The sequence below is a fragment of the Fusarium proliferatum genome, assembly GCF_900067095.1.
Source record: "Fusarium proliferatum ET1 genome assembly, contig: FPRO_scaffold001, whole genome shotgun sequence".
Lineage (NCBI taxonomy): Eukaryota > Fungi > Ascomycota > Sordariomycetes > Hypocreales > Nectriaceae > Fusarium > Fusarium proliferatum.
In genome coordinates this window covers 2,879,902-2,894,802 of record NW_022194790.1, presented here as the reverse complement: position 1 = coordinate 2,894,802, position 14,901 = coordinate 2,879,902, and the positions used below count along the sequence as shown (strand labels likewise).

The following is a 14,901-nucleotide window of genomic DNA, read 5'->3' as shown; positions in this document are numbered from 1 at the left end:
TCTCTCTCACTTACACATAACGTATTTGAGCCTCATAGACTATACTGTGGTCTTCATCATCACTATCACCATCATGCGTCGCGCAATCTCTCGCGGCCTGGGTGCTTCCAGCCGATCTACTCCCGCCCTTTCTCGATCTTCTCTCCTCGCCTCATCTAACATCACAAGCGGTGCATCCCACGTCGCTGCCAGGCGCATCCATGCGACAAGCAAACAGCTTCAGCCCGTGACGGCTGCCCTGGCCTCAACCGCCAGCAGTTACCCTACCACTCACGCAAAGGTCGAGGCGGTCGATACTCCCTACTTCATCGACAACAAGTTTGTTTCCTCCTCGACCGATAAGTACATCGACTTGCACGATCCTGCCACCAACGAGCTCGTTACTCGCGTCCCTCAAATGACTGACGCTGAGATGAAGGCTGCTGTTGCAAGCGCCGAGAAGGCCTTTAAGTCATGGAAGAACACTACTGTCATCTCTCGACAGCAGATCATGTTCCGATTTGTCCAGCTTATTCGTGAGAACTGGGACCGTCTCGCTGCTAGTATTACTCTCGAGCAAGGCAAGACCTTTGCTGACGCCAAGGGTGATGTCCTTCGTGGCCTTCAAGTCGCTGAGGCTGCTATCGCCGCCCCAGAGCTTCTCAAGGGTGAGGTCCTTGAAGTCTCCAAGGACATGGAGACCCGAACCTACCGTGAGCCTCTGGGTGTCACCGCTGCTATCTGCCCCTTCAGTGAGTAATTGGCGAGTCGCTAGCATCATCCCTCAGCTAATTAATGTGTAGACTTCCCTGCCATGATTCCCCTTTGGTGCATCCCTATTGCCACAATCACTGGAAACACCCTCATACTTAAGCCATCTGAGCGTGACCCCGGTGCTGCCATGATCATTGCTGAGCTTGTCCAGAAGGCTGGCTTCCCTGAGGGTGTTGTCAACATCATTCACGGCGCCCACCGCACCGTCGACTTCATCCTCGATGAGCCCGCTATCAAAGCGATCAGCTTCGTTGGTGGTAACAAGGCCGGCGAGTACATCTTCAGCCGTGGTTCCGCCAATGGCAAGCGTGTTCAGGCCAACCTGGGCGCCAAGAACCACGCCGTCGTCTCTCCTGATGCCAACAAGAACCAGTTCATCAACTCCATTACTGGTGCCGCTTTCGGTGCTGCCGGTCAGCGCTGCATGGCTTTGAGCACTCTTGTTATGGTTGGCGAGACCAAGGAGTGGCTCAACGAGGTCGCCGAGCAAGCCAAGCATCTCAACGTCAATGGTGGCTTTGAAGAGGGCGCCGATCTCGGTCCCGTCATCTCCCCGCAGAGCAAGGAGCGTATCGAGAAGCTCATTGAGTCTGCAGAGAAGGAGGGCGCTACTATTCTTCTCGATGGCCGTGGCTACAAGCCCAGCAAGTACCCTAACGGCAACTGGGTTGGCCCTACCATCATCACCAATGTCACACCTGACATGACCTGTTACAAGGAAGAGGTCTTCGGCCCAGTCCTTGTTTGCCTCAACGCAGAGTCCATTGATGACGCTATCGACCTTGTTAACAAGAACGAGTATGGTAATGGTACTGCTATCTTCACCAGGTCTGGTGCTACTGCCGAGACCTTCCGCAAGAACATTGAGGCTGGCCAGGTGGGCATCAATGTCCCTATCCCTGTCCCTCTGCCCATGTTCTCTTTCACTGGTAACAAGAAGTCTATCGCTGGTGGTGGTGCCAGCACATTCTACGGAAAGCCTGGTATCAACTTCTACACTCAGCTCAAGACTGTAACAGCTCTATGGCAGAGTGCTGATGCCGTTGCTAAAAAGGCTGATGTTTCCATGCCTACCCAACAATAATCAGGTAGTAACTCAGAGAGTGGATTTGATTTAAAAGCAAAAGCGAACAAGCAAGAACGGAAGATGGAAAACGGGATATTGATGTAGAATGCATATCTGCTAGCATAATAAGGACAATAGTCAGGCTGTTGGGCTTGGCTGAGTGTCATGAATTTCAAAAACATTGGAAACTTCATTATATTTCGCCATATGTGTCGTACTCATCTTGTGTCTTCTTGTCGTAGTTGCCACATGTGGGATATATGTTCTTGGCAGTGTCAGAATGTTTTTCAGTGCCAGATGTAAAACAATTATCCCACCCTGCCTCTATGAAGAGGCGTAAGATTGGAAGAACGACTAGTAGAGAGATGTGTGGTGAAGAAAAACAGCTGGTAAGAGAGGATCCCAGATGAACCAGTGTAATTTAGGGACTTTGGAAAGCAGCTCTAGATAGAGACATATGCATTCTTTTCCTAGGTATTCTCTGGAATATCAGCGCCTTGACGGGCAAAAGACACCTGAGCACACTCTCTCATGTATTCAGAGCTGATAAGAAAGAGAACATGTGAAGGCGTATGTACGGCGGTAAAACACGATGATAGTAATAATAAACAAATGCAAGCTGATAAATAAAATAGATTCCGTGATATGAGTAGTGACTAACTACCAAATGTGTCGTAACATGAGCAAGATTACGCCCATCTGGCGATCGATCTTACTGTGGTGGTGGCCCTCTTCTACTGCCGACAATAACGTCTGTGTCTAAATATGCCTTCCTGGCCCCTCCTCCTTCTGTGAGTGGTGATTGATCAGGCCGCGATGGCCTGTCTTGCTTAGTTCTTCTCAATGGTGATGCAGACCCATGCTGGGCACTGTAGGAGTTTGCATCAGGGATGATAGTATATTGTCAACAACTCCGTACTCCTGGATATAAGAATTCGAAAATGCCAATGTGCACAGGGATCTCTTATCCCCCAGATGGCTCTCGAAGAATTTCAGATAGAGTACGGGCGAGTCTAAGGGTTGCGTGGGCTTTGGCTGGTCCTCTATATTAACTCATGATACCCCCCTGAGCTTACTGCGTTGGAATTTTCATGAATCCGTCGTAATATTCATCGAGCCATCGGGCTGCCTGAACACCAGACTCATCAAGGCTTGAGTCCCAGCGACCTATCGAGCCGACGTACCCATCGGGACGAACGTTAACGATCGCTACCTCGCCAGGCCCCAGGCTACCAAGCCATTTGTTCGTGCACAAGGAGCCACGGGTGTCCTGATCGGGAATATCGTCGAGGTAGAAGGTCCAACGGCTATCCTGCAGAAGAGGTGGAAGATCTGAGATTTCGATTTCCGTCTTGGGCATGGTGGCTGATTGACTTGTTAGCAAGCGGTCTCCAGGTTCAAGATGCGAAGGAACTTACTGATAAGGCCAAAAGTGAAGAGGTGGCTGACAACGGTGTATCGCTCAGGTCGGGAATAAACATCCTCAGGAGCTGGTGCTCGAGGTTGAGAAGCATAAGAAGCGCTAGCAGCAGCAGATAGACGGCTAATAAAGGAGTCTGTACCTGCAATAGCATGGCAGAATGTCTGCAGAAACGGTGCTGACTGTTGAACATCCCACATAAGAAGGTAGATTCGGAACTGGCCGAGCATAGGGATGTCAAGCTGGATATCCACAGGGTTGGAGTCGATGTATCGAGTCACCTTGGCGGGAGGCAGAAGGCAACCTGGCTTGGCGTCTCCCATTACAAAATGGTTATTTCCAATTCCTGGCCTGTTGATGGCGTTCTCACCATATTCAGCACCAATTCCAGAAATGAAACGAACGTTGGTTCTGAAGTTCTCAGCGAGTGCAATAGCGTCGCCACCGGCAATTTGGTTCGCATGCTCGTAGTCAAAGTTAACCAAGTCTAGGGCAATCTTGCGTCGCTCTTCCTCGTAACTCTCGAGAAGATTTGGCTTGGCCAAGCCTCGAACCGCAAGGTTCAACTTCCACGACAAATTCCATGAGTCGTGCATTGAGGTGTTCATACCCTGTGCTGACTTGGGAGAGTGGGTGTGGCTAGCATCACCAGCCAGGAATGCTCTCAAGTGGCCATCGGTGAAGCGACTAGCAACCCTCTGACCAACCTGATACCGGCCGAACCACTCAACGTACTTCCAGTCCAAGCGGAACGGTGCCATAATCTTCTTCGCGCGCTTCATCATGAACTCCTGACCCAGATCGCGGCGATCAAATTTGGCACCGGCCTTCAGCTCAATATAGAAACGAGTCATATTCCTCTCTCGAGGAATGATGAGAATTGAACCGTGCTCTTGTGAGTAGACGAGCGTCTTGGACCAAATATCGGGGAAGTCGGTAATCAGTTCGCCGTCGAGAACGCCCCAAATGGCAGCCTGAGACATGCCGACAGCCTTGACATCGGGGATACTCTTGCGAACCTTGGAGTGTGCGCCATCACCTAAGTAGTAATGTCAGTTTCTGAGCGAACAATAAGTGAGGGTTTGCGACTCACATCCAATCAGGTATTGAGTCAGAACCGAACGCTTGTCTTGATTGACATTGGCACGGCAATTGACTTGAAGGGGACCAGTCTTGTTGTCGGGGACGCTGTACGACTCAAAAGCCATGTTTCGACGAACCTCCTTGCCACGCTTTTTCATATCCTCAAGAAACAGCCCTTCGACCATGCCTTGATGGACTAGAAGAATATAGGGGTCGAGAACATCGATAATAGGCGGATAATGGACTTCGCGACCAAGCCGACGAAGAGGTTCGTCCGCGGTGCTGCGCCAGAATGCGATATCGAAGACACGAACACCTTGTTTTAGCAAAGTATCTGATAGTCGCATTTGTCGGAAGGTTTCGATCGTCTTTGGCTGAAGGCCATCGGCTCTATTGTCGAGGTCAATTGGGTTGTTTCCAGTGGTACAATTGAATGGTGGTGATAGGCTTACCTTCCCACGGGCGTCTGATCGGCTCGATCATCGATTACCTCAACGTTGATGCCGAATCTGGTCAGGTTTGCGGCCAGCATTAGACCGGCAGGTCCTGCGCCAACAACACATACTTGACATTCCAGCGGAGGCTCAGGAAGACTGCGAAGAAGAGCCAGAGGATCTTGAAAGGGAGGAGGAGAGCCTTCCTGGCGCTCGCGATGTGCTGGAAAGGGGATTTCCATTTGATCCATGTCGTCAGATTGGACAATGCTAGGCACCATGTTACAGTGGAAGTCTTTGGAGGATCACAAGATCATGGACGACCTCTGTCGGTTCAGATTGTTGACAGAGTGTCGTCCGGCAGTAGTTGCGAGAGGTAAAGGCGGCGGAGGCTTCTGAGTCCCGGTAGAAGATGCTGCGGATGATCAAGCTGGCGACAAACGGCGAAGGGTGTGGAAAGCAAAGGATATTCGGTAAGGTGATATTCTCCGAGGAAGTCCGTCCACTCAGTTATCGGGTGCTGTGTGTATCACACCCGGGGTGTTATGTGAGCTCCGTGATATCGTCCGATGAGAAGAGGTTGTCAAGATCGAAGTCGCAAAATTGAATATGTCGTAAGATGTCGAGGAGGTCGAGTAGTAGTATTAATTGGATATGTCTGATAGAAGATATCGATCGGTAAGTGTATGGGGTTTTCGAGGTCGCGGGGCAGAATGGTCGAGTAACTATTGCGCAAGCTGAATCTGACTGACAAGCTACAACTGAGACGACAAGGGTTTGTGCAGATATGCAGGCTACGATGAGAATGGCGAACAAGGTGGATGAGACGGCCACAGCGATGGCAGGAACGAAGAGACGGACGACGGACGACGGAGCACGAAGAGGGACACCGAGGTGAAGAGAGGATAAGAGAGGGGCTAAGTATGAAGCTATTCCGAGCCTCAAGGTCAGATATAGGAAATACAGCACCCACGAACGGGCAGGTACCGGATTTCGGGGGTTGATGGCAAGCGACGACCGGGGTGCTACGATGCCCTGGCCTACCTAACATGGATCAAAAAGAGAGACAGAGAATGGATGGGAAGGACCAGCCCAGGGTCGAGGGCAACAAGGGCAAGTGAGATGGGGTCACAATTGCCTGGAGCAGAAAAAATGGCATGACACGATTATCGACAGCAGGCGGAGGCAGGCGACGCCAGACCTGACGAGGAGACAAGAAATGGGCTGATTTCGCGGGAGATTTTGCTGGTTCGCTGCCACACGGTCCACTCAGACGACACGGTTGACACGTTCAACTGGGTCTAACTTCCAGGGCCCTTCCTCGAATGCTTCCGCCAAGCTCGTTCACTCTTTTTCAATGGGTCCTTCCTGTTGGAATGCAACTTGAAGGGATCCACATGCTGTCTCTGGACCTGTCCCCGCTTGACGATATAGCATGTGATTGGATGATAGTTGATGAATTGAATGCTTTTGTCAACCCCCAAAGCCAAAGCACCAGAAGTTTTGAAGGAAAAGAAAAGAAAATAGATGAGACAGCCCGGTTGGCATCATCACTTTAATCAGATCCAAGCACAAACACTTATATCGAAGTGCAGATATCTCTGAAGCAAATAGTGACGAATCGACGGCAGAAAATAAACACCGCTAGAAGGAAGGTCTGGAAGGCTAGACCACGGACCAGGTCATGCACCAAGACCTAGACCAATCCTCTCAACACTACTATCTCCTCCTCCTTTACAATGACACTTTGGGCCAAGACAAAAAAAGACGTTGAACCCGTGGCACACGCTCGCACTGTTTCGTCAAAGAACCCACTTCTGCGGCTTCTAGTCTCCGATGAGAACGTGGTGTGTCTGGCCCCAGATTGTGTGTTTACTGCTCTGACAGCAGCAAGGATCATGCACTTGTTATGTACGTAGATGGACTTCTCGTACAATATTCAATCCGCATCTGCTAACCTGTTATACCCTTTTCAGCTTTGGTCCAGTGGTTTAGCTGCGGTCAGGACATGAACGATGGAGTATCAGTGTCTGACATCGCATGTTATTAAGTTCCTTTTGCCTCTTCTCCCATACGCCTGCAGGAACTCAGGGTCTTTGAGCCAGGATGAGGCCGTTCTCGGGCGGTGTCATTATCAAGCACGGCGAGTGGGTGCGATCCATCCATCTGACACCGGTTTCCCCGGCCTTTGTCTGAAGTTTGTAAGGGCAATGACATATCTGGCTAAGTTCTGTAGGTTATCAGCTGAAGTTATCTAAAGTCGGGGAATTGGCAAATGCAGCAAAGCCACACCGTAAGTTGTGTTATATATAGGAACCGTTTCATTGACTCAGATGGGATGGATCTGCTGGCAGTAACACACAGATTCAAACTGATACATGCAGGTCTTAGCTCAGGGCTTATGTACCTGATATCGTCCTGTGCAACAGGAGACGCAAGCATGATACTGAAAAAGGGACTAACTTAGCATGCAGATTCAACGCAACCTGCAAGTGTTGCAATTTTCTCAACACCGTTTGTTGGTTACTCAAACGGACAGCCACTTAGTTTTCACAAATTCTCAGATTCTCATAGTCTGCCATGTATCTCCTGTCCCAGGATGAACCCTGGGTACAGTCTGTAAAGACCCATGCCTTACATGTTACGCTGCCACATTTCAAGCAGTTGAGCTGACGATGGAGCCCTTCACCACGATATGCAGTGAACGATGATCATCTCATGATATACAATTGAGCAAGGTATCTGGCAGAACGGCCCCCCTTTTCACCTTGATTGCATATGCAAGCTGTCAAACTCATCACAAATATTGTATATGCATCAGCATCGAAGCTGATCCTTTTGCGCAGTGCAGCGTAAGCGATGTCTCTCATCTCCTCTTGTTTGTAGGTGCCCTGCCAGCCAGCTCACCCGTTGGGAGTCTTCCGCATTGGAGCCAACCCAAGTACTGGATGTCAATATGTTGACTCATTTATCGTGTCATTATATCGGCCCATCATTCGAATCATGCCGCGCGTTGTATGTATCCTACTAGAGCGGCATGTCTGAGTGCTCTTAAATCAGTCAGTTGGCACCACCAACATGATATAACATCCGGGCTGGGACATCACCAACACAATGGTACTCTATTACATGGATGACCTATAACGCACAGGCTGGTTCGGACTTGGGTATCTAGGCAGCCCGAGCTCCCGCGCACGCCCTTTATAATCGGACCTTGTGTCTTGTCGTAGAGTGACACTTTGAACAGGCTCGAGAATGAGTTTATCAAGTGTCTCTGTTTAAAACTCATAGACCCTACCTCAGTAGACTGTATGAAAACTGTATTATTGCAAAAGACAAAGATTTACAATGTCTTCAATGCTCCAGTGTTCCATTTATCTGTCACCATATGCTTAGACTACGTTCCTTGACAGTGACAATTAATGATATCACGACTGGGCGGTTCTGTGTTTCCTACCACAATTACCTAGTCCCATACAATGTGATAGCATACAAGCGGTGCAATATGGCAAAATGAAGCAATAGCAACCACAACTCATCCGCAACATTCTAGCACCTAACAAGGCAGTCTTGATCAGGACACCAAAACTGTACTGGCGGTTGCATTCCCCTCAGCTTCTTTCTCCTCACCATTGTTCTCAATGGCTGTATCCACATCCTCAATGACTTGACGACCACTGAAGTTCTTCATATATGCCTCTGCCTTGGCTCTCACGGGAATTGCATACCAGTCCGGTTGCATACGCAAAGCAGCCAGAATGGTTCCCGTGCCAGGAATCACAACATGCCCGCTACGCCCTGTGAGAACCTGCCTAACTACTGCATCGGCCACCGACTCGGGTGCAAGTGGTGGCATCAAGAAGTCGGTGTTTTGGTAGTATCCTTTGAAAAGAGCAGTATTGGTGGGACCTGGATGGACGATTACAGTCCTGACCTTGGGCGCATTATATCGGGTAGTCAACTCAGCGGTCAAGCCTTCGTGGAAAGCTAAAGCAGCTGCTTTTGAAGCACCATAGTCTACCAGGTTAGGAATTGTCAGCCAGCTCGCATAAGATGTCAAGGTCACAACCATGCCGTGGTTTTTGGCGACCATATCAGGAACAAACGTCTTTGCTATCCAAAAGGGCGCAAAGGTGTTGACGTCAAAGGTGAAGCGGATATCGCTGGGCTGGGACTCCAAGATAGTCTTGCCCCTGACAACTCCAGCCACGTTGATAACGACGGTCGGAGGTCCCACCTCAGCTCTAATCTTTTCGGCGACGGCCTCGACGTTTTCGGGCGATCGTAGGTCGCATTGAAAGTAGTGCACGTTGGCCACTATTGGGTGTGAAGTCAGCCTCCTCTTCCTGTTCTGAGCCTGAACTGGGGGTTAGATATAAGAAGATAACATACAAACTTCGAAAGACATGGGCTGAACATCAAGAACGACAACTTTGACGCCTATCTCCTCAAATAGCTTCACGATTCGCCCTCCAATACCTCCCGCACCACCTGTTACGAGAACAACTTCGCGCTTCCAGTCATATTTGTCGTCAACCCAGTTGTTTCTGGTCTTATCGGACCACCATCCGCTGGCCCATCGTGCCAGAGCAACGTAGAATAGCGTTTTGAGGTGGCCGGAGGCGCTAGGATGAAGAATGGATAGATCTTGACCCTTCTTGGTGAGGCGAGCGAATAGCACGAGTGGAAGTAGGAGAGCAGGGTTGAGAGCAGTCTGACGAATGAGTCGTAATACAACGTCAGCGCAAAAGCCTTCTCGCGGGATGAGTCCTTGATGGATCGGCATGATGGCGTCTGAGTCTGGTGTAAGTCAATATCTTGTGGTCAGATTACACTGAGATACGATTACTTTTCCAAATGGAAAACAAGCAGTGTACAGGTCCAAGTGAGCAGCTCAAGTACTCGAACAACGTACTTTGCGCCTCAGATGCGCATAGGCATCTCTTATGGAGGGGGAATGGGCTTGATGCATGGTTCTCATGATGGAGCATGCAAACCGAGGTCCTTTTCCACGAACAGCTACCAACTCGCTGCTCGCTGCAGTAGTTAGCAGGGATGGGAAATCCGGGGTAATAGTCAAAGAGCTATTCGTCAGGGTTCTCGTAGCAGCTCCTACCGAACAACATCTTTGCTCGCGCCAAGCTGGGCTATCATGAGTTAGCCATTGTTTGTGGATTATTCCTCGGCATCATGGTGACCCCGCAATTCGATCGCCTTAAAGCTATACTGAACGGGGATGATTCCTTAATTGGTATGGCAGATGAGGGTGAACATGGCGACTTGGTAACCTGCATTGGTTAGTGGGATTTGAAGATGTGCGACAATCCAAGACGAGCTGTTTCAACTTTCACGCCCAGACGTTGGAACTATGAATTATTATGGCTCGAGAGCCTTTGAACGAAGAATGGATTACTGGAACAAGTTTGCTGGAATACGATACAACATATCAAAGAGCTTCCGCTTGTAAGTTGGGGGTATCAGAATGTTAGTTAAAAGGCTACCTAATCAAGATCTTTCAAAATTAAATCGTCATGAACAAGCTCACTAATCCAGCATATACCGCTACTTTCGAATCCAGGACAGATCCCTTCGAAGCCTCACCACTGGCTTCAAGCTCGGTCGAGTCACCTGGCGCAAACAAAACGCCCACTTTATTAGCTGCCTCTGCGTCGATTTCTTCGGGCGAGAGAATATCATTCGATAGCTCATCACAAGACGGCCGATCATCATCCTCAGGAATCGAGTTGGTGACATTGATTGGGACGTCGAAGATGGTGTAGTGGTCATCGCCGTTGAGCCTAAAGTTTTGCCGGATGGAAATCTAGGTATATCGTCAGAACATATTCTAATAAGGTAAGAAAGAGTGAAGAAGTAGGTATTGCTCACGTTGTAAACACCACGGTCACTATCTCCTTCAGGTTTTCCATCACCAACGAGGCAGTCAGGCCACACCCAGTTGATATGCTTGACCGTGCTGCCTGGTTCTTGGGCCATGATCTCCCCGAGACTTGCATTACCAGCGGTCGCCGTTCCATTGGAGATGGTCAGGTTGCGACCTGTCATGTAACTGTAGAGGAACATGTCGATACTGAAGATCTGGTTATCGTCATCTTCGTCATGCGGTGGCAACGGCAGCTTGCCGTTGGCGGTCACGTCTATAGCCACGTGCAAAGTATCTTGTATCAACAATGTTTAGTGAGGTGAAGCTATCGTCGACGGCGTAATGTCTGTCAACTTACCTCCTCCAAGCGGCGTGTTCGGTTGAGGGGCATCCAGCACCACAAAACCAGGTGTAAAGATCTGGCCATTGGAAATTGTAAAGTTCAGTCCCAGCACGCGCGCAGCCAGGAGCAGCACGGCTGTCAGTTGTTGCTTTGATGATAGCATTACCAGGTAGTATCAGTTACTATACAGGTCCTAGCAAAACTGAGGTGTGAGAAAATGTAACGGCAACAACAAATTCACTATCGCGGGAAATACGGGACAGGAGCCAAAATGACTACATCTTCTTTTTGAAACCGGAAATTGAGCTTGGCCGAGTATCCAATACAGCTGCAAAATCCTTGGGAGATGTTTGAGGACGGGGGCTTGGTCCTTGATAAAAGCAAGATTACGGAGTACAAGGGTGTTTTACCGGTAAATGAGGCTAGGAACATAGATAGTAAGGATGAATGATTGTTTCTCAGCCTTTTATCTTGAACTGATGGCATTCCGAGTTCGGTTCTGGGAGATGCTTGGTGATAAATAGCATTGATTCAGGAATATCAGACTTACACTCATAGAATAATAATCGTTCAACCATTTGTAGTGTTGCAGTGCATTACGAGCAACAGCCATGTTTCAGAATCAACTGGACAGGGATTCAATGATCATTGACATTTAAAATGCAGGGACCTAGCTACCTACATAAGTACTCCTTCACCGGTTGAAGAAAAGAATTACAGCCCAAGAATTAAAAATAAAAAAATAAAAATAAAAAATGCGAAATAACTATACATTGTTGGCTCTTCAAGATGGAATTCCCGCCGTCACCAACTCGCAGCGGAATTACTTCCTTGAGTAGAGGGGCATTTACTAGCGGAGCCCCCCCATAGCCAAGAACTAAGAACCACCAACACCGCCTGCTCAGAGCAAAGGATCCTCTTGAGTTACCAAATTGGCGGCTGTGGAGCTCTTTTTCTTTTATCGTGACAGAAGATATCTCACGGTAGGGGAATCATTGGCTTCTAAAAGTGATCGCTAATAGTTGTGATCCGAGGCTCTTGCCATTGCCTAACTCTAGCGCTAACCCAGGTTGTCGGGTCAGTTCCTCCAACCCCCTCCTCTCAGTAAAGGTGATCAGCTTCAACAACATCAAATCTTGATTCAAACACGTCTTTTTTCTTTCTTTTTTCTCATCTTGATTCTCAGGGGCCCCAGCAGCCCTTGCTCATTGGCGTATACTGTTGCATTCCACTCCATACAGCATATCCAACATGCGGCTGTCAAGTCTCATCGCCCGGCACGGCTCCGTCCTTCGGCGCTGCTCCGGAGCCGCATCTCGGCTGGGCTGCTCTTATCCTCAACGCCGCCTCATGAGCTCCTCCTTGGCTGCTGTCAAGGACTTGCTCAAGATCTCGGACGAGATCACAGATGCTGTTGCCACCAACAAACCCATCGTTGCCCTTGAGTCAACTATCTACACTCACGGAGCCCTGGGCAATGAACTCGCCCTCCAACATTCAGATCTTGTCCGCAGCAATGGAGGTATTCCCGCCATCATCGCCATTGTTGATGGCGTTCCTACTGTTGGGGCAACAGCATCTGACATCCTTCGCATGATCGAGAGTGGAAACGCTGTCAAAGCATCCAGGAGAGATATTGCCTACCTTGCGGGAATGGTAAGTCAAGTCAGGTACTGCTTTTAGTCATGCCACGTGTGTGTAGCATTGTATCCATAGTCAACATCTTTGATATGCATAGGCTACAGGGCTGACTGAGATTTGCTTCAGGGTTTGACAGGGCAAAAGATTCACGGCGGCACCACCATCTCAGGAACTATGTTACTCGCCAGGCTTGCAGGCATTCGAGTATTTGGTACTGGTGGCCTCGGCGGCGTTCACCGCGGCGGCCATGACTCAATGGACGTTTCTGCTGATCTCACTGAACTTGGCCGAACACGGGTAGCTGTCATCAGTAGCGGTTGCAAGGGTTTCCTTGATATCCCCAGGACACTGGAATTCCTCGAGACCCAGGGTGCCCATGTGTCGACCTTTGCAGACGGACGGTCTGGAAAGATTGATTTCCCAGCTTTCTGGGCTCGTGATAGCGGCATCAAGAGTCCTTCTGTTGTTCACACTGAGAAGGAGGCTGCCGCTATCATTCTGGCCCAGGAGAAGCTTGGAATTGAGTCAGGCTTGCTCTTCGCCAACCCAATCCCGGAGGAATTTGGCATCCCCGCGCCTGAGATGCAGGCTTACATCGAACAGGCTGTCAGGGAGGCCAATGAGAAGGGCTTCACTGGCAGCGCCAACACTCCGTATATCCTGGGCAGGCTCAAGGAGCTCACAGGAGAGAAGGCCGTCATTGCCAACAAGGCGCTGGTAACGTCCAACATCACCCGGGCCACCAACATCGCTGTCGAACTCTCAAAACTGTTGTCTTCTGGTTCCGAACCAGTCAAGACTTTGTAAGTGCAGCGATGAATGGTCTCGGACGTAAATCTAATCGTAGCTATAGTAATTCATATTCTGCCGCTCCATCTGCACCTACATCTCCTGCTCCTACTGAGCTCAAGGTGCCAGAAGTAGCGTCTGACAGTAAGGTCGATATCCTTGTCGCTGGCTCTGTCGCTGTTGATCTGAGTTGTGACTATGCCCCAAAGTCGGGTGACGCTTCACCCGTCCTCCACACCTCGAATCCGTCTAGTATCAGCCAGTCAATCGGAGGTGTCGGCCACAATGTAGCTCTCGCTGCCCACTCTGTAAGCAAACATGCTCGAGTACGTCTCTGTAGCATGGTTGGTGATGACGTGTAAGCGCGTTCTCGTATCGAGACCTGACCCTTACTGACGTGCTGTAGTGCTGGCAAGACCATTCTAAATGGGCTCGAAGCCTCTGGCCTTGACACCACCTACATTCGACAACTAGGCCATGAATATCACGGCTCTAATAGAACGGCTCAGTACGTTGCTGTCAACGATGCAAACAAGAATCTAGTCATGGCTATGGCCGATATGGGCATCTTCACAAACCACTCTTTTCCCGAATATTGGAAGTCTGCCGTCCGGGGAACCAAGCCCAAGTGGTTGGTAGTGGATGGCAATTGGAGCGAGAAAGATATTCGGGCATGGCTCAAGGCTGGCCAAGACCAAGGCTGCAAGATTGCATTCGAGCCGGTATCGACAGCCAAGTCTATGAACCTTTTCTGTCCTCAGAGAGGGCATCCCAAACTTAGAGTCTTCCCTCGGCCCACGGTAGATATCGCTTCTCCCAACAGCTACGAGCTGGCAGCCATGTATTCCGCAGCTCGCGATAACGGCTACTTTGAGGCACCAGAGTGGTTCGATATCATCGATGCCTTTGGCATGCGGGGTGCTCGAGATCGGTTTGTTAATATGACTTCAGCCGAGCTGACTGACGCTGGTGTTCCCGTTCAGTCAGTTCAACTACTTCCTTATATTCCGACCATTGTAACGAAACTTGGTCCTCAAGGTGTTCTCCTGACCACTATCCTTGCAAAGGATGATCCCCGTCTGAAGGATCCTGACTCCGAAGAGTACATCCTTGCTCGCTCGATGAGCGACCACCCCAGCGTTGGTGGGCTCTATATGCGACTATTCTCTGTAGCTGAAAAGGTCCAGAACATTGTATCTGTTAATGGTGTTGGAGATACCTTCTTCGGTGTTTTAATTTCTGGGTTGGCTCAGGGTGGTAAAGTCGAAAACCTCATTGATGTTGCACAAGCCGGCTCATGTTTAACACTAAAGTCTCCAGAATCGGTAAGTCCTGATCTACACAGACTCGAGAGTGTGTTGGCACAGGCAGCAGCAGAATAGTGGGAGAAGGACGATTGAATACCCTAAAATAATTTTATCCTTTCTTCTCTTCTGGATTTCCCTGTAATTCCCGGCATCCTAAACTTCTCACATTTGCGTATACTTCCAT

At 49.5% G+C, this 14,901-nt stretch overlaps 5 protein-coding genes across 5 annotated transcripts; 2 read left to right on the top strand and 3 right to left on the bottom strand.

Moving 5' to 3' along the window:
* Nucleotides 1-73: 73 nt before the first annotated feature.
* FPRO_01133 (putative methylmalonate-semialdehyde dehydrogenase (acylating)) lies at nt 74-1,837 on the top strand (the record flags this gene model as incomplete). The annotated part of the gene is made up of 2 exons (XM_031218715.1): nt 74-731; nt 783-1,837. The coding sequence occupies 2 exons, from the start codon at nt 74-76 to the stop codon at nt 1,835-1,837; spliced, it is 1,713 nt and encodes a 570-aa protein (XP_031075339.1).
* Nucleotides 1,838-2,891: 1,054 nt separating this feature from the next.
* FPRO_01134 (uncharacterized protein) lies at nt 2,892-5,007 on the bottom strand (the record flags this gene model as incomplete). Its single annotated transcript, XM_031218704.1, has 4 exons — nt 2,892-3,184; nt 3,238-4,278; nt 4,333-4,712; nt 4,775-5,007. The coding sequence occupies 4 exons, from the start codon at nt 5,005-5,007 to the stop codon at nt 2,892-2,894; spliced, it is 1,947 nt and encodes a 648-aa protein (XP_031075338.1).
* A 3,323-nt stretch (nt 5,008-8,330) lies between these two features.
* On the bottom strand, nt 8,331-9,542 carry FPRO_01135 (uncharacterized protein; the record flags this gene model as incomplete). Its single annotated transcript, XM_031218693.1, has 2 exons — nt 8,331-9,073; nt 9,149-9,542. The coding sequence occupies 2 exons, from the start codon at nt 9,540-9,542 to the stop codon at nt 8,331-8,333; spliced, it is 1,137 nt and encodes a 378-aa protein (XP_031075337.1).
* A 735-nt stretch (nt 9,543-10,277) lies between these two features.
* On the bottom strand, nt 10,278-11,143 carry FPRO_01136 (uncharacterized protein; the record flags this gene model as incomplete). The annotated part of the gene is made up of 3 exons (XM_031218682.1): nt 10,278-10,577; nt 10,643-10,932; nt 10,996-11,143. The coding sequence occupies 3 exons, from the start codon at nt 11,141-11,143 to the stop codon at nt 10,278-10,280; spliced, it is 738 nt and encodes a 245-aa protein (XP_031075336.1).
* Nucleotides 11,144-12,231: 1,088 nt separating this feature from the next.
* On the top strand, nt 12,232-14,792 carry FPRO_01137 (uncharacterized protein; the record flags this gene model as incomplete). The annotated part of the gene is made up of 4 exons (XM_031218670.1): nt 12,232-12,636; nt 12,748-13,424; nt 13,475-13,768; nt 13,817-14,792. 4 exons carry the CDS (start codon nt 12,232-12,234, stop codon nt 14,790-14,792), a joined length of 2,352 nt encoding a protein of 783 aa, XP_031075335.1.
* Nucleotides 14,793-14,901: the final 109 nt, after the last annotated feature.